The following is an 18,207-nucleotide window of genomic DNA, read 5'->3' as shown; positions in this document are numbered from 1 at the left end:
TTTGCTTTGAGAATAGTGAAGTCTTTTTCTGCGATAAAAGTTTAAATTTTCCACAACACTTAAAAGCAGCTTTTCAAAAAAATTGATTAAACCTTTTTTGTGTGATGTAAGAAAATATGTGTTAGCTAGCTAAATGTTTACGAGACAAATAAAAAAAAAAAGCGACGTAATGTTTAAACGTATATGAGGCGGTTCAAAATTGCGCTGTTCAGGATAATTAACTACTGGGAGTTGTGGGCGTGCGCGAGATTTTGAGTTCGCGAGAGAAGAGTTTCCAGGCGTTTGGTTAACAGGTGCAGGTACTATTAACTTTTAACCGTCTCCCTGTCGATAAAATTACCAAATTTAAGTTGATGTTAATTGCGCAATATAGATGTTTTTCGCTGGTTTATGGTTTATGTCAACTGTGGGCCGAAATGAAGGACTATTTCCGACCTCTGAACGAGCTACTTTGTACTAACAGTTAGCCGTTAGCCAACTCCCGCGGTTTGCGCCATTTTTCTCCATGAGGATTAAAAAGGAGTCCAGTAATGAGGCACTGAGATTTTGCTCTTTGCATCAATGATACAAACGTGGTATACGAAAATCTCACACACCAAACTTATTGGTGAGGTTTTCGACACCTGAAACTCCTACCTAATCGTTAGTCACTCCTGTGACTCCCTTTACAGGCTAAATTCATGAACCTGAGTGGAAAGAAAAAAAAAAAGATTTCGGACATAATGAGTGTGCCCCAAACGTGTTGGTATGTTAACTTAGGGACCAAAGATTTGTAGATTTTTAAAGTATCCAAACTGTAAAATATATCAGAGCTCTTTGAAAATAAGAAATGTGCTGTTGAAGCTCACATTTTTGTTACAATGTTATGTTTTTGTTTTTTTTGTTTTTTTTAAAAAAAACATGTTTTGCTTTCCGTTTTTTCTCAGTTCAATGCAAGTCTGTTTGCCAAGATGGCAGATGCCGAGTTCGTCAAGAGGATATTGCGGGCTGTCCTCCAGTCCAGCAAAGACGGCGTGTCAATTGACAACCTTCAGTCGGAGTACCGGTCACTGTGTGGAGAGAACATCCCACTGGAGAAGCTGGGCTTCTCAAAGCTCGAGGACTACCTCAGAAGCATTCCCTCCGTTGTGAAACTTGAGTACGGCATGGGTCAGGTGAGTGTATTGTTTAAAAAATGTTTTCCCTCTACACTACTGCCTCATCAAAGAACTGGGAGACGTATAACTGCTAGAAATTTTTATTAAACAATTTTTTTATTAATCTTTACCTTAGTTACAGTGCTTAGCTGCAGTGTATGAGGAGACTGCCAACATTGCTCAATTGGTTGCCAGGCAGAAAACCTCGAAGAAATCTGGTCGCTCCCAGATTGTGAACTGCAAGATGAGATTCAAGCCTCCCAACTCGTACATGCTCAATGGTAGGTGTTTCTTAGTTGGAACAACTAATTAATCATGGTCTCGTCTTAGACAGAAGAAAAAAAAGATTAATGTCATAATGATTGGGCAGGTTTTCATACACTGTATCTGTGGGGAAACATTGGTCATTATTTATATGGTTTGTTTTTCTTTCCTTGGTTTTAGTGAGGCCAAGGACTTCACTCCGCCAACCTTCTGCTCATAGTAAATGTTATTCATCAAAAAACCGTTCTTGGCCCTATGGTGGCTATAGAGGTTTCAGTGCCTCAGGGGACTACAGGTTAACAATATCTTCTTTACTTATTTATTCAAGGAATTATAAGCAATATTTAGACAATAAATTCAGCTTTGCAGAAATTCTTTGTCACACTCTGTCATAATCTTCTCAAATGCTAGGAAGTTGGACCAAGGTTTCAGCTCCATCACACCAGTTGAACACCGACAACCAGCTCCTCAACCAGCTTTAAAACCAGCATGTGTTACACTTAACAGGTGAAGATACACTTGTGGGCAAATTAAGCTTAAGCTCTCCTCAAAAAAATGTACTGTGTAATTTTAGTATGTATAGCCTTTAAGAATCATAGCTACATGAATGCAAAATTCTGTGTCCTGTTGAGTGACAGCTTATTGTTATGAAATCACATTGTGCTTTAAGATATCTATGTTGCTAACAGGAAAGAGAAGAACTTGATGAACTCCAAAGGTATTTGAGATTTTTCCTCTTTTTTTTTTTTTTTTTTTTCTGATAGCACAACTTTCTAAGTTGAATCCAAGTATAACAAGAGTTACACAAATATAGTGCTTTTGCATATATCTGCTTTTAAACTGCTCTTTGGGCATATTTTTTAGATCTTTTCAAGTCAGGCTTAGAAATGTATTACTAAAGAAAAGTACAAACAGTACCAAGCTTGTTAGCAAAGTGAATTTGGCTGTGCAGCATCACAATATATAACTCTTGTAATCAGCTGCACAGATGACAGTTTAACCAGCACCATATTGAAGTGTTTGACTTTTTATCAGCTATAGTGCTCAGAACAATGTATGGTCACAATAATCATAGGATCTGAAATGAAACAAAGTTTTGCTCTAGTGCTAATGATTGATTTAAGAAGTTAATACAGCATATGTATAAAGATTAACAACAAACAGCAGTGCTCTGCTTTTGAGACTGGCTTGTATCAAAGTGTATTTACTTAATTTCTATCTTTTCAAACATTTTTCAGTAGTGAACCTACAGCGAGTATCTATGCCCAGCCAATCCCAGGTACGGTCTGTTGCTGTTAATTTTGTCAATATTAGAATACAAAGTGCTCTTTAGATGGTCAGGACAATCTTAATACTTCTGAGTAAAAAAATACACTTAGAATCCATATTTATACTATTTCAGTTAAACTATTTGATCACTGAAGTCACATCAGATGCTTTCTGTTTAAGAAAATAACTTTTGCATAGTTTTGATAATATGGTATAGTAGAAAGTTTTAACCCATAGGTGGCAATGCAACACATGATCGTTCAAATCCCTCCATGCAGGATAGTGAGTATGACGTGGAGCTGGTGCAGAGTCAAATAAGTCAGCTCCTGGAGAAGTACTACAGTGGACTGTGGATGTCAAAACTCTCAGAACTCTATTGTGATACGTTCAGTCGGAACCTCCATCCTCAGGTGCTCAGGGACATGGCAAAGTGGACACACGTGTGTACCGTAAGTTGAGTATTTTGGGTTTTTTTTTTTTTTTTTTTTTTTTTTTGTTCTTTTTAATGTCTTGTTTTATGTTAGGTTGTAAACCCAGTGACAGTTTTCAATTTCACACTCAGTTCTGCAGTCTCAGAATCAATTATTTTGAAAACTTGTAGTTTAAAATGCCAAAAAAGGGTTAGTAAGGGTGGTTGTGGACGTATCGTGATGCCTTTTAAAAAAAGTACTTTTAGTCAAGTTTTTTTCTTTAACAAACTCTTAGGAAGTGATAGTATTTTCAGTTGAAATCGTTACCAGTACTAGTTTTCAGACCTATAGCAAATGAAAAAGTAATGCTAGGCCTCAGAGTTGTTGAAGCTAGCTTAAGAGAGGTGGCAGTCAATGAGCAGCAGTATGGCTTCATGCCAGAAGAGTGCACTAGAAGGAGCTTCACTGTGGCCTTTTCTCAATTCTAAGTACGCGAGTACGCACTCGCGTTCTCGGGGAGACCGGACTTGCCGAGACCGCACGGGAGTACGGACTTGCCGAGAACGTGAGCACAGACTCGCGATTTCTACATTTGGAACACCAGCGTACTTGATGATGTCACAGGTCCGGAGTTTTTACTGCTGTCCCCTCTTAATTTAACTGAGTAATATGTTATGAAGCTTAACTTTAATCACAGCCAAACCGATTTACTCAGGAACAAATAAAACACTGAAATAAACCAAACGTTAACTTTTAGAAGTGATCTAAGTGACTTATATATCATGTTTAACCTCAGTAGCGAAATAAAATAAAAATAGTGTACATGTATGTTTTAATAAAAACAAGCAGGTGAGATGTTAGAACGCTTTTATTTATATTTTAGTGGACACTCAATACAATAGGCAGCTGCTGGGGTTTGGGGTTTGTTTAACCTGAGTAGCGAAAAGACCGTAGGGGGGGTTGAAAATGTTGCGCCGGGAGTCCGCTGCTCTCGCCGGCTCTAGTGATCCTCAACCTCGCTATCGCCAGTGTGTGAATGTGTGTGTGAATGGGTGAATGACTGAATGTAGTGTAAAGCGCTTTGGGGTCCTATGGACTAGAAAAGCGCTATACAAATGCAGGCCATTTACCATGCAGGCCATATCTGCTATAGAGCTGGCGGGGTCACAGACGTCTCCAAAAACATCAGAGCACATTTTGAAATATATGATATCTTGATAAATCGAGCAGATATTTGAAGCTTACACAGCTACATTCTCGCTTGAAAATAACTTAAAAGTTTATTTTGTGACTCAGAAAGAGTAATATTTAAAAGTTTTTAGCCCCGCACGTCCGCCATTACTGCATTTGAGTTTTGGACGAAATGCATTCTGGGATATTTAGCTGTACCAAGTCCACACAAGTCACCACCGATGCATGCTTGATAAAACGGGCGGAGCGAGAACACATCCGGGACTTTTTCGTGTTCTCGGCTTGATGCGTACTTTGATTTGGAACAGTACTTGGTCTCCGACTGATGACGTATCACGAGAACGCATATTGAGACAGGCCCTGTGTCTCTGTGGATGTAGAGAAAGCATATGATAAGGTGCCAGCTAACTATTGTACTGCACGAGGAAGTCAGGAGTGGCAAGGAGAAGCATGTGAGGTGGTATAGGATATGTATGCGGACACTGAAATGGTGGTGAGGTGTGTAATGGGAGTGACAGATGGGTTCAAGATGGGGATGGGATTACATCAGGGATCAGCTCTGAGCCCCTTCTTGCTTGCAGTGTTGATGGGCAGGTTGACAGATGAGGTCAAGTAGGAGTTTCCCTGGATGTCATCTGTGAGCACCAATCTGTAGTAAAAGTAGCGAGCAGGTGAAGGAGAGTCTGGAAAGATGGAGGTATGCACTGGAGTGAAGAAGAAAGTTGGATGCAAGACAGAATACACACGTATAAAATGAGAGGGAGGTAGCAGAGTTTAAGATGCTCAGAATTTCACTGGGAATGACCAGGATAGACAAGATTAAAAATGAGTCAGAGTTTGAGGAGACAAAGTTTGAGGCAAGGTTGAGATGGTTTGGAATTGTGCAAATGAGGTACAGTGGATTTATTAGACAAAGAATTTTAATGGAGCTGCCAGGCAGGAGTACATGTAAGATTCCTGGATTTAGTGAAGGTGGTCATGGAGAGGGTTAGAATGACAGAAGGGTGTTAGAGATGGGGTAAGTTGGAGGTGTGTTGCGGTCTTTGATTGTATGCTTAACAGCTTTATTTAAGATGTTCACTTTTTTGTGTGTCTCATTTATCTTCTTCCAAAGGTAGAGGAACTTTCCACCAACCGAGCCGACCAGCTGGTCTACCCTCCTCTGCCTACCAAGAAATCTCCTGTTCCTTTAAAGAGCACCACCAGCACTTCACAAGCATCGCTCAACAATTTAAGCACTACCAGCACACATTTTTCTTCATGTCCCTCAACACCTGAAAGCCCTTGTACACAAGTCACATTCAATCCCACTTCTGATTCTACACCATGTCCTCCATCAAAACCGTGTGCTGTTGTCTCAGCTGATGTTCGTCAGAAAATAAAGGAGCTCCTTTCCAAATACAGCCAGGGTCTGTGGGCCCATGCTATGCCCAAACTTTTTATGGAGGCATACAAGGTGCCATTCCCTGAGCATGTGCTGGACAACTTGTCTCTTTTGCTTGATATATGCAATGTGGAGTACCCCTCGCCACATGACAAGAAGAAGGTAAGAGATTGATGCAGTGTAGGTGACGTATAAGTTGAGTAAACAGCAGTAGGTGTTCTGATGGGTAACACAGAAACTGTAGGGGTGAAAATGGTGATTGTTTGCAGCTAAAACAACAATGATTTTAACAATGGTTATGTTTTCGTTCTTTCCTGTGATCAGGCCATCCTCTACAAATCAAGCAGAGCAGACATAAAACCCACAGACGGTCGAGAAAACCAGCAGGGTATAAGGCATCCTCTTCCTTCTGGTCTGAAGGTCCTGAGTCCTGTGGTTCCTCCCTCTTTAGTTCTTCCCTCAGTGCAATACCCATCAGTGCTGGTTACTGAAGTCAAGACCACCAATGCCGTTACTGTAAGGTGAGACAGACTTTATTAATGCAGACATTTTTGTACTTCTTAATGCATTATTAAATCTAAAAAATAATTTAAACCCAGTCAACAAAATGGAAGAGAAAAATCCAAAACCTTTTGTTATCAACATACCGTGGTTCAGGGGGTTGGGAAGTTCATCTTGTAACCGGAAGGTTGCCGGTTCGATCCCCAGCTCTGTCTGTCTTGGTAAATGGCCTGTATTTATGTAGCGCTTTGCTAGTCCCTAAGGACCCCAAAGCGCTTTACATATCCAGTCATCCACCCATTCACACACTGGTGATGGCAAGCTACATTGTAGCCACAGCCACCCTGGGGCGCACTGACAGAGGCGAGGCTGCCGGACACTGGCGCCACCGGGCCCTCTGACCACCACCAGTAGGCAATGGGTGAAGTGTCTTGCCCAAGGACACAACGACCGAGACTGTCCAAGCCGGGGCTCGAACCGGCAACCTTCCGATTACAAGGCGAACTCCCAACTCTTGAGCCACGATCCTGGCCGTTGGAGTAGTTCTCACCTACATATTGGTCGTTGTCCTTGGGCAAGACACTTCACCTACTGCCTACTGGTGATGGCCAGAGGGGCTGATGGCGTGATATGGCAACCTCGCTTCTGTCAGTCTGCCCCAGGCCAGCTATGGCTACAACTGTAGCTTGCCTCCACCAGTGTGTGAATGTGAGAGTGAATGAATAGTGGAATTGTAAAGTGCTTTGAGGGTCTCGAAAAGCGCTATATAAACGCAATTTATTATTATTATTATTATTATTATTATTATTATTATTATTATTATTACATAATATCAATTCAGTCTTTTTTTTGTTTGTTTGTGATTTATTATGACTAAAATCATGTCTTGCAACCTTCATTATTTGGATTTAATTTGAAAATACAAAAATGTTTTCCCCCACAGTAAGTTATGACAAATTGAAGAGTGAAGTGAAAATCTGTCTTTCTTCAGGTATGTAGGTGAGAATTACTCCAACGCCCAGGAAGCCATGGAGGATGCCATGCAAACCTTTTACAGCCAAAACTCCATTCAGCATCCTGTGTCTAATCCCATAGTTGGTCAGCTTGTAGCTGTCAGAGGTGAGGATGGAGCTGAGATGGCCAGAGGGCAGGTGTTAGAGGTTAGAGGCCCCAACAAGGTCAAGGTAAATTTCTTGAATTTATTTATTTTTAACCATAGTTCTGTGCTAGTGTGTTTATGAGTCCTTAAAGTCCTAAATGTTTATATTTAAAATATCTAGTTGCACCCACTACAATTTTAGTCACCCTGAGAGTTTCTGACACACAATGTCACTGTTTTTGTTGTTGTTGTTGTTGTTGTTGTTTTTTTAATCCCCTTTATGCGTCTCAGTAAATTATATTGATAGAGCCAAGCTTTTTAATTTGGCTAAACCATCAGGCAGTTTTTATAAGTGTAAGAGCATTTAACTGTCCAAAAGTCTTGATCCATGTCTCATTTCTCTATATTTTGCTGGGAAAATTGGAGATGGTGGCAGTGATTTATGAAACATGAATAGAAGTAAAGCATATACAGACTTGAAAGTCAATATTGGTATGCCCACATGTTACTCTTTAACACAGACTGAACTCTGTTTCTTGGAATTTCTTTAAGTGGTGCTCAGGAAGAGTTCTCCAGGCATATTGAAGGTCATTCAAAGCTCTTCTTTTTGTTTCATTCTCAGTCTAGATCAGCGGTCCCCAACCCCCGGGCCTCGGACCGGTACCGGTCTGTGAGTCGTTTGGTACCGGGCCGCAAAAGTTGAGGCTCAGGTGTGAAATGTATGGTTTTTATCGGTTTTCAGCATTATTTTGTTATCATTTTTATCGTTAACTCGGTTTTCCTGGGTCTTTTCACGTGTATTATGAATAAATCTTCTTTTTTTTCGGTACCGGTACTAGTTTTATTTTGTTGTATTTATCTGCGACACCTTAAAGGCTGGTCCGTGAAAATATTGTCAGGCATAAACCGGTCCGTGGTGCAAAAAAGGTTGGAGACCGCTTGTCTAGATGATCCCACACATTGGTGGATTAAAATCTAATGATACTACTGTTTCCCTTTCTTTAGAATTAGTTGAAGAAGATGAGTTTGATAGTGTGGCTGTTAGTCTATGTAAATAAAAAAAAAAAATGCAAGTTTAAGGACAAGTGACTTACGAAAATGGCATGCTTACGCAAATTAAGATAGGCAGCATAGTTTGCTTTGAAAGTATTTTAAACTTGACACACTGGAAAATTTGTATTTGCATGGGTTTCTCCAGTTTCTCACAATACAAAGAAATTTGAATTTATTGTTCTGTCTCTGCCAGAAAGTGTAATTTTGACCTCTCCTGCAACAAAAAAATGTATTTCCCTTGGATTAGTTCTCCATACTGTGCACTCTCAGTTGGGTTCAGCTATGGTTTCCTCACTGCTCTGTACAGTCAGTAAAATGGCCAGTTCTCCACATGTTTGGTCGCACACTCCCACCTCTTACCCACTCTGCTTTACAGGGAGTGCAGAATTATTAGGCAAATGAGTATTTTGTCCACTTCATCCTCTTCATGCATGTTGTCTTACTCCAAGCTGTATAGGCTCGAAAGCCTACTACCAATTAAGCAAGAAGCGTGTGGAAAAACCAAGGCGCCAAATAACTGCCCATGAACTGAGAAAAGTCAAGCGTGCAGCTGCCAAGATGCCACTTGCCACCAGTTTGGCCATATTTCAGAGCTGCAACATCACTGGAGTGCCCAAAAGCACAAGGTGTGCAATACTCAGAGACATGGCCAAGGTAAGAAAGGCTGAAAGACGACCACCACTGAACAAGACACACAAGCTGAAACGTCAAGACTGGGCCAAGAAACATCTCAAGACTGGTTTTTCTAAGGTTTTGTGGACTGATGAAATGAGAGTGAGTCTTGATGGGCCAGATGGATGGGCCCGTGGCTGGATTGGTAAAGGGCAGAGAGCTCCAGTCCGACTCAGACGCCAGCAAGGTGGAGGTGGAGTACTGGTTTGGGCTGGTATCATCAAAGATGAGCTTGTGGGGCCTTTTCGGGTTGAGGATGGAGTCAAGCTCAACTCCCAGTCCTACTGCCAGTTTCTGGAAGACACCTTCTTCAAGCAGTGGTACAGGAAGAAGTCTGCATCCTTCAAGAAAAACATGATTTTCATGCAGGACAATGCTCCATCACACGCATCCAAGTACTCCACAGTGTGGCTGGCAAGAAAGGGTATAAAAGAAGAAAAACTAATGACATGGCCACCTTGTTCACCTGATCTGAACCCCATTGAGAACCTGTGGTCCATCATCAAATGTGAGATTTACAAGGAGGGAAAACAGTACACCTCTCTGAACAGTGTCTGGGAGGCTGTGGTTGCTGCTGCACGCAATGTTGATGGTGAACAGATCAAAACACTGACAGAATCCATGGATGGCAGGCTTTTGAGTGTCCTTGCAAAGAAAGGTGGCTATATTGGTCGCCGATTTGTTTTTGTTTTGTTTTTGAATGTCAGAAATGTATATTTGCCTAATAATTATGCACAGTAATAGTCACCTGCACACACAGATACCCCCCTAAAATAGCTAAAACTAAAAACTACTTCCAAAAACATTCAGCTTTGATATTAATGAGTTTTTTGGGTTCATTGAGAACATGGTTGTTGTTCAATAATAAAATTATTTCTCAAAAATACAACTTGACTAATAATTATGCACTCCCTGTAGTTCAGAATCCCATGCTCACCTTGGCAGTTAATTATTATTATTATTATTATTATTTTTTTTTTTTTTATCTAAATACTATAACGTATACATTTATTTATCTATAACATCTGTCTAGCTCTGGCTCATGTTATAGCATCTTTCATGTCAAAATATTTGTTTAAAATTCAGCACCCCTAGAAATTCAGTATTTGATGAATAAGCCCTGTGTAGGAATATGAGATGATGGTTTTATTTTAACAGAGGTAAAAGGATTTTTTTTTTTTTAAATGCCAAATTACCCCCTTTTGTGGTTCTAATGTTAAACTAAACCAACTTTATGTACACTTGCAAAGAGTGCATTCTTACTTTTGAAAATTAATACTCTGTATGTTTTTGTTGTTGTTTTATTGTAAGTTTAGTCTCAAATTGTGTGAGACTGATGTTTAAGCTCCATCACAATACAATGTGTATTAAAAGGCGTCCAAAAGTCTTATAATATTTAGTGTGTGTGTGTGTGTGTGTGTGTGTGTGTGTGTGTGTGTACACGTACGTAGACATGTGAAACCAAAGAACCTCTCTGTGTGTCTGTCAGGTTTACTACATGGATTATGGCTTCTCTGTAGAGACTAACATGAAAAATCTGCTGGAACTACACAGGGACTTTCTTTCCCTGCCCTTTCAAGCCACTAATGTTCAGCTTGCAGGTATGTAGAACATTAGGAAATTCTGTTTAACTGTTTTATACAGAACAAACGCAATCTCTAGATAAAGGAAGTGTTTTTAGGAGTTTCTGTTACCCTGATGCTCTTGCCATTGTCTTCATCTTTTTCCATTTCTTTACTATCCTCCTGTCAGGCCTAGAAAGATTCAGCTCCCATCCATTGGTGCTCTCACTTATGGATAATGTGGCAATTGGAAAGATCCTGCTGATGGAAACATTAGAGCCATGCCAAGAGAGTGAAGTACCTACAGCAGTACTTTATGATACTTCACAGGATGACGACCTCAACATCAACTCCGCCTGCCTGAAGGTTCTACAGGACAAGACCATGAACAACCCTCTGTCTGTAGGTTTACATATTATTGAGGATATACCTTTTTTTTTTGTTTTTTCTTTTTTTTTTTTCTTTTTTTTAAATAAAATGTGGTCAGACAATTAGTTCTAGTGGGGAAGACTTAGATTTGTAATTATTTTCCTCCCCTTTTCATATTTTTCTTATAAACTCAACATAACCACTAAGTGGTGCTGTGTTACCCGTACTTTATTGTGTCTTATGTTATAGTAGGGGTGTGTGTTTGCGTGTGTGGGTGGTTTGGAAACTGCAGTTTTATATTCAGCTTTGGGCAAAGTGATTTGTTAGCCCTCAGGCAGAGCTTGCTGCTTGTTATTTTTCCTGAGAAACACGTGTTACTTGATTTAAAAATGCAAGAGTACAAAAATAACTTTGGGAGTGCAGCAAAACTTTCATTATCTTCATTGTTTTTTGTTTTTTTTAATGTATTGTAGTAATAAAATTGCTTTTTTTAAAAATGAGTTCATTATTCTTCAATAAATTAATCTGGGTTTCATTTATTGAAGCATAATGCACTCATTTTAGCTCATCAAATGGCCAGAAATAAGATGAAAATGCAAAGACTGTTTTGTGCGTGAGACTCTAACCATTATCATCATTGCTGCATCACACAAGTTTTTGATGAATTCTTCCAGCATTGTATAATATGATACTGTTGCCTGTAGGTAAATGTTACCTATCAGGATGTGTCTGTCACAAATGTGTGTCAAGATGGCACCTTGTACTGCCAGCTCCCTTCCCGTGGAACTGCAAGACTGAGCAAGTTACTAGAAGAAACAGAGGCCTACTTCATTTCCCAGGTATATAATACTTTATAGTACATACATTCATGGACGAGTGGAAGACAATGGAATAAGGGTATTTCCACATACTATGTGTGCAGGATTGTATTTTTTGTCATGTGTTTTTTTGAGAAGTTATAAACGGTGATAAAGATAAGGAGGGGGAAAAATACATTCCCCATACTGGGCCTCAGGGACAATGAGGTTTTTGTGCAGTTGTTGTACCTCACATTGGCTGTTTAAATTGCTTTTCAGAAAGATGCATTTACTTTAAATACAAAGAACAATGAATGCAAAAAAACATCTAGTTTAAAAAAAAAAAAAAAAAATTCTTGTTGGAGGTTTTTCCTTAAGGATGACCTTTGAGCACGAATGGCTTCCTTTCTTCTTCTTCTTTTTTGTGCCTGTCTTTTATCTCGTTGACAGTGCATTTGATCCCCACCAAAGACTTCAGACACTTGTCTGTCATTTACTGGGATTTATTCATTATTTGTACTTCTCACAGATATGAGTTCCTTGCAACTGCTGTTCCATCTGTGGAATGGGCGAAGCTTTCTAACACTGTTACTGGGTTTTTCTGTTTGTTTGTCGTCGTCCCCCCCCCCCCCCCCCCCCCCCACTACTAGATCACATCTGAGTTCCTGGTGTCTAGGCCCTTCATTGGCAAGTTCTGTCTAGCTCGCTACAAAGAAAAGTGGGCCAGAGTTGAGGTAGGAATCAAATATTGGCAATGTATTTGTTTGAAGACTTAAAAATAATTGAAAGAAATGTTTTGAGAATGGCAAAAATCATGACCAGTAAGTTTTTCTTCTTCATCTTCATCATCTTCTGTTGCTTTTAATTTTAGATCACCAATATGTACGGTAACAGAGTGATGGAGATTTCTGTCATTGACTTTGGTGTCCCAGCAACACTAGAACTCACTGATCTTCGGGAGATCCCCCCTCTTCTTTTGAAAGACTTCATTATCATCCCACCACAGGTTAGTTACTTGTGTTTGTTCTAGGTGATGGAGAGATCAGTGGTCAGACAGGCTTCACGAGTTTTGTAACACATGTAAAGGTTTGTAAGTGTGTCTTCTCCAGGCTATTAAATGTCGCCTAGCTGACCTTCCTGTTCCTGAGGGTGACTGGAGCCAAGAGGCCATTCTGTGGGTGAAGGAGGCTGTTATGGGCTCTGAAGCCTGTAGAATGAAGGTACTATCTACATCAAAAAATAGACTTGGTAAATGCTGCTGATAATAAAATCTTCACTTTGAAGCACAGTAACTTGTAATTGCATTCTGGAATAATGGCCAGTGTGAAAGAAGTGATTTTTGACAAATTTTCAGGTAAATGGAATGAAGTATCTCTAAACAGGAAAGATTTGACTGTTGAGACATACCATAACCAGCATTGCTAGTGGAAGAGCTATGGACAGCATCTACTAGCACTGGTCTAACGATCCACAAACCATGAACTTCTGATGGATAATGAGAATGTGTTGGACCAAATATGATTTGTGTTGGCTCTTTCACTCAAAATGCACAGAATAAAGGATCTGCTGGCACTGTATTAGTGCTGTACATCACAGGGCAAATCACAGGTCTTGTAGGTTCTAACAGTGTGTTAGACTTCTGGTTGTCGTATTTTGATTCATTAGTAGACGTGCAGTTAAATATCAGTTAACTCCAAAGTGCAACTGTGTAAAGCAGTCACGATAAATTTAAGCTCTCAATTTGTACATTTTGTCCATGCATTCTTTTAACCATTCTTTTCATTTTCAGATCTTGAAATTAAACCAGGACACAAAGGACACGCTTGTCTATATGTATCTTTTCATTGGCGTTGGCGGTCAGCATTTGGACGATAGCATCAACCATCACTTGGCCCAGTCAGAGTTGTGGAAGAAGCTCACAATACAAAACAACACAATCACCAGTTGCAACATGAATACAGGTAATGGTGCGCATCATAAACATTCTGGGTCTGAAATACTTCCTACCAGCAGTAAACATTTGACCTGAAACTTTTATTTTTTATTTTTTTTATTTAAGCTCATAATCTCTAATGTAATATTTGGAATGGGGTGCTGTTTAAACTTGTAGGTCTCACTCCTGTGATGGAGAGGTCGTCTCTCAGCAGCTCAGTCTCGAATCCCGCTGTGAAGGCTTCACCGCAGCTACGTCACATAGCAGGGGGCGGGGATGCTACCACCAAAACTCAGACGCAACTACTTCAGCTGCCACCTCTGCTGGATCTCCCCTTGGTGCGTGAAGATGAGATAACCTTCTATTGGGAGTAAAAGATGGCTGCAAGAATAGTCTGTGTGCTTGAATAGTCTCAAGCACGCAGCCCTGGCTTTAAGCACAAAACTCCTCCCTACCACTCCTTTAAATGCTTTTGTTGCCAGGGGAAGCCAATCTGAAAAAAGTTGGTTTAGAGGGGAGCATGGTGAAGCCAAAGTGGTTTGTTTCAGAGAGAATAAACTGAAGTTCATCAAGGCTTAGTTTAAAATAAAACAATTGTTTTGCATGGTGAAACATGCAGTTACTCTACTACAGTCCAACAATAAAACTGTAACATTGAAGCATTGAAAATGAATAGAGTTTTCCAGTTAAAAGTTCAACATAATCTTGCTGTTCAAATTTGGTGTGTGTGTGTGTGTGTGTGTGTGTGTGTGTGTGTGTGTGTGTGTGTGTGTGTGTGTGTGTGTGTGTGTGAGCAATTTCTCACATCCATTTACAGATTATGGTCAAATTAAATTAGTAAAGAATATGGGTTTGGGGTTATTCCATACCCAAAAAAAGCTGGAGTACCAAGAAGTCATTTTCCTTGTCCTCTTCTTTCAGCCTGGTCAGAATATAGATGTGTTCGTACCAGTGGCATGCCACCCTGGTTACTTTGTGCTGCAGGCTTGGCATGACCTGCATAAGCTGGTGGTGTTGATGGGGGAGATGATGCTTTATTACAACCAGACAGGGAAGACCAACCCAACCACCACCATCCAGAAAGGGCACATCTATGCTGCCAAAATAGACAAAAAGTAAGTCGACACATGGCTGCTAAAGGTCTGTCAGTTTTTCCCGAAATAAATCAACTACTTCATTTATTCTCTCTCCTTCCCTAACACATTGTTGTCTTTGTAGCATATTTTTGAGACTCCAAAATTATAAAAGATATTCTTAAAGAATTCTTCTTTTATAAGTTTATATTAGGAGGAAAACCTTCAACTGCTTTGCTGTGTGATGCCAAGGTTCACAGTTTAAAATCAATAAGTTGCTATTGTGTCAGGGTCAATGGCTTAACCGATGTTTACCTGTATGTAGTTGGCACCGTGTGAAGGTGAAGGGGAGTCTTTCCAATGGCTTGGTGTCTGTCTACCAGCTGGACTACGGTAAGCATGAGCTAGTCCACAGTACGCTCATCAGGCCCTTAATAGAGGAGTTCAGACAGCTGCCCTTCCAGGCTATGACTGCACAACTGGCAGGTGAGTTATTGTCTTCATATAGCTTCACTGGTTTTTTACATATAGATGGATAGTAGGGGTGCAACGATACGCAAAATTCACGGTTCGGTTCGATACTTTGGTGTCACGGTTCGATATTTTTTCGACACAAAAAATGTTCATGCCATTTTAATTTGTCATTCATTAAAATTATAAATATGTTTGAACTCAAAAGTAGTTTTTAAATTTAATGTTGCTGAAACAAAAAAATAATAAAAAAATAAAATCTATCTGATCGAGAAATCACTCATCTTTGGAAAAGAGGGTTTATTACAGAGAAATGGCTCTTTCCAAAATAAAAGCTATACTATATGCTTCTTCTGGGCTATATTCTCAGCAGCATATTAAACATATCAGGTCCCCATAAGGAGAAGCATGTGCTAACGGCTGTCTAAATGACTCGGGTAAAGTTTGTAGCATGCGTGCTTATTGTTTTTGTCTGCTTCCACTTGTCTTTGCACTAGGATGATGTTGGCGTAAATGTGCAGTCATATTCATTGTGTTCCCACTAGTGCTGTCAGCGTTAATCTCGTTAAAATTACTTTAACGCCATAATGGCGCAAATCTCCATTAACGAGCTACCGCGGATCACCCCGTGTGTGGGGCTGGACGGCGTCAACACGTTAATGAGCTAACTGCACTAACGCACTAGTTCCCACCAATGTAATTGAGCATTACGTGGCACATCCGACATACTGTTTTACTGTTGTCCATGGCGCGCTTACCTTCAGGGTCATGCTTCACATGAAAACCAAAATAGTTCCAAATGCCAGATCTGAATGAGGGTGGGGGAGGTTCAATTTCGGGTAGCGTTGAGGCATTTGCCATGTTGCAGCGAGCTTAGCTTCTGTCTCGCTAGCACGCAGTGTAATAAATACAAAGAAAATTGTGGCAGTTTCAACTTATGTGACACACTCAACTCCAGGTACACGACGCCCAGCTGAAAAAACTTCACGCAAGTAGAGTTGCCCGAGATTCACAGAATTTACAGAAAATTTAACATTTTTGTGATATATCTCGTTGTCGGGGCGATAAATGTCTTATATCGGGATATGAGGTTTTGGTCATATCCCACAGCCCTAGGTACAATTATGTCTACTATTGGAATAGCAAAATTCTGTTTGAGGGTTAGCTACCATCTGAAACCTGGAGTGTCCTTCATGGGACTGCTTGCCACTTGCAAAGAAGTGTTCAACAAGCAAATCTTGTTGCATGTGACTTAACTTGACAGCCCAACTTAGTAATCAATCAATTTATTTATAAGCACATTTTAAAAAGGTAAAAAGTAGAACAAACACAAAGAACAAAACAAAAACTGAGTCAGAATTAAAAGCTAGTGAGTAAAGATGTGTTTTCAGACAGGTTTTAAAGATGTCGAGTGTTGGAGAGATCTTAGTTTGAAGAGGCAGACTGTTCCAAAGTTTGGCCTATTTTAGCCTGCTTCAAGGAAAATCAGAAGCAACTTACCAGCTGACTGAGTTCTATTTGGAGGTTTTGTTAGTTGAAAGATCAGAGAGGTGTGACGGAGATCATCCATCCATCCATCCATCCAAACATAGTCACTACTACCAATCAATATAGTGGAAGCCAAAATGCAAAAGGCCGTGGGGGGGGGGGGGGGGGTGTTGTAGTAGACATGTCCATGTTTTATATGAAATCTGTGGTGTACACATACTAGTTGTTTCCTTTTCCTGATCATACAGGTGTAACACAGCACCAATGGTCAGAGGATTCCTCGATGTTATTCAGAAATCATGTAGAGAATCGCGCACTGGTCGCAGTGGTGGACAGTGTGCAAGATGTGTCGGAGGTCAAAGGTGAGCCTTGGGAGCGCAGGTTGACAGTTTACCTAGTGGACACCACAGTGGATAATCAGGACCTTTGGATCCACACAGTTATCACTGCGATTGATGTCGAGCTGTCTTGAACTTCCTAGAATGGAAACACAAGCATGGGGATAAATGTCTTCTGTTCTGTTTCAGTGTTCATTATTCTGTACGAAGACTTTTGAGATTTGGTAGGGTCACAGTCTTGAAGTTAATAAAAATTTCCTGCATTTTTCTTTTGGTTCTAGTTGAGCCATATGTGTTCTTTATTGCATGTTTTGCTTTTTCTTTAAGCTGAGCTGACTTTGCAGAGTTTGATATTGCAGTGAATCCAGCTGTTTATTTATATAATATATATTTGAAATGTATACTTATGAAGAAATTGTTGTTGTTTTTTTTGTGGGGGGGGGGGTTTGCATGTGCGTCCATACCTTCTGGCTCAAAAAGTTTAATTCTGATTACAATTTTCTAGATAGGGTCATAAATCCATTAAATTTTTCCTTATATCAACAATGTCAGTTTAACGGTTTGTTGGGCAAATATTGGGGGGGGGGGGTGAGCAATTTCTTGTCAGCAGATTCTTGCAAGTGTGATGTGTATTTTCAAAATATAGAAAGCATGCACCGTATAAAGATTTCAAGTTTAACCTCTGCCTTCCAGTATCATTTTGTATAATGGACAATATAGTTTAATGTTGTAAAGTTAGCGTTTTCACATTTAACCCCTGATTTCACTTTTACATTTCACATTTCTACCTTTCTTCTAACCTTTAAAAGGCACTTTTGTCAAGCAAAAGAGCTGTCTAGTAAGTTTGAAATATGTTGTTTTATAATATTAAAGGAGCTCAGATTATTCATGTCCAGTTATTTAAAATAGGTAATGGATAACAGGTATCAATCTTAGTCCTACATAATGTCTGTGTAATCAAGTAAACATCTGTCATGTTACCCTGACCTGACTAACTGCATTACAAATGTCTTCAAGTAACTTTAAAAAGAAAAACACATAAAGTTAATATACATGAAATACAGTAATATTACCTTTAAAGCAAATAATGCTCAGAGTGAGCTGCCTTGGGAGAGTGCTGCTTGTTTATCAGGTGCTTTATTAAACAGCTTTGAGTTTTGCTACATAATATTTAGCATTGTTGTTGTTGTTGTTGTT

The 18,207-nt window shown here is 39.8% G+C and overlaps 1 protein-coding gene across 4 annotated transcripts; it reads left to right on the top strand.

Moving 5' to 3' along the window:
• The first annotated feature begins 174 nt into the window (after positions 1-174).
• tdrd7a (tudor domain containing 7 a) lies at positions 175-17,895 on the top strand. Of its 4 annotated transcripts, none has more exons than XM_026170388.2 (22): positions 175-293; positions 927-1,154; positions 1,273-1,417; positions 1,581-1,695; positions 1,812-1,907; positions 2,090-2,118; positions 2,639-2,679; positions 2,948-3,118; positions 5,385-5,816; positions 5,979-6,175; positions 7,147-7,339; positions 10,469-10,580; positions 10,732-10,943; positions 11,615-11,749; positions 12,358-12,441; positions 12,579-12,713; positions 12,817-12,927; positions 13,497-13,668; positions 13,818-13,978; positions 14,562-14,755; positions 15,039-15,199; positions 16,921-17,895. In XM_026170388.2, the coding sequence occupies exons 2-22, from the start codon at positions 951-953 to the stop codon at positions 17,142-17,144; spliced, it is 3,324 nt and encodes a 1,107-aa protein (XP_026026173.1). In that variant the 5' UTR covers positions 175-293; positions 927-950; the 3' UTR covers positions 17,145-17,895. The 4 variants fall into 4 exon arrangements, with proteins under 4 accessions (XP_026026173.1, XP_026026175.1, XP_026026172.1 ...); XM_026170390.2 differs by having other exon boundaries at positions 189-299; positions 2,642-2,679; XM_026170387.2 differs by having other exon boundaries at positions 189-299.
• Positions 17,896-18,207: the final 312 nt, after the last annotated feature.

The sequence above is a fragment of the Astatotilapia calliptera genome, chromosome 6, assembly GCF_964374335.1.
Source record: "Astatotilapia calliptera chromosome 6, fAstCal68.1, whole genome shotgun sequence".
NCBI lineage: Eukaryota > Metazoa > Chordata > Actinopteri > Cichliformes > Cichlidae > Astatotilapia > Astatotilapia calliptera.
This window is presented reverse-complemented; position numbering and strand designations above follow the sequence as displayed.

Bases quoted from the DNA above. Each gene is read 5' to 3' on its own strand.
- tdrd7a (XM_026170388.2), top strand. From the start codon at position 951: ATGGCAGATGCCGAGTTCGTCAAGAGGATATTGCGGGCTGTCCTCCAG. The intron at 6,176-7,146 runs GTGAGACAGACT...GTCTTTCTTCAG, and splicing joins ACCAATGCCGTTACTGTAAG to GTATGTAGGTGAGAATTACT. The intron at 11,750-12,357 runs GTATATAATACT...CCCCACTACTAG, and splicing joins AGGCCTACTTCATTTCCCAG to ATCACATCTGAGTTCCTGGT.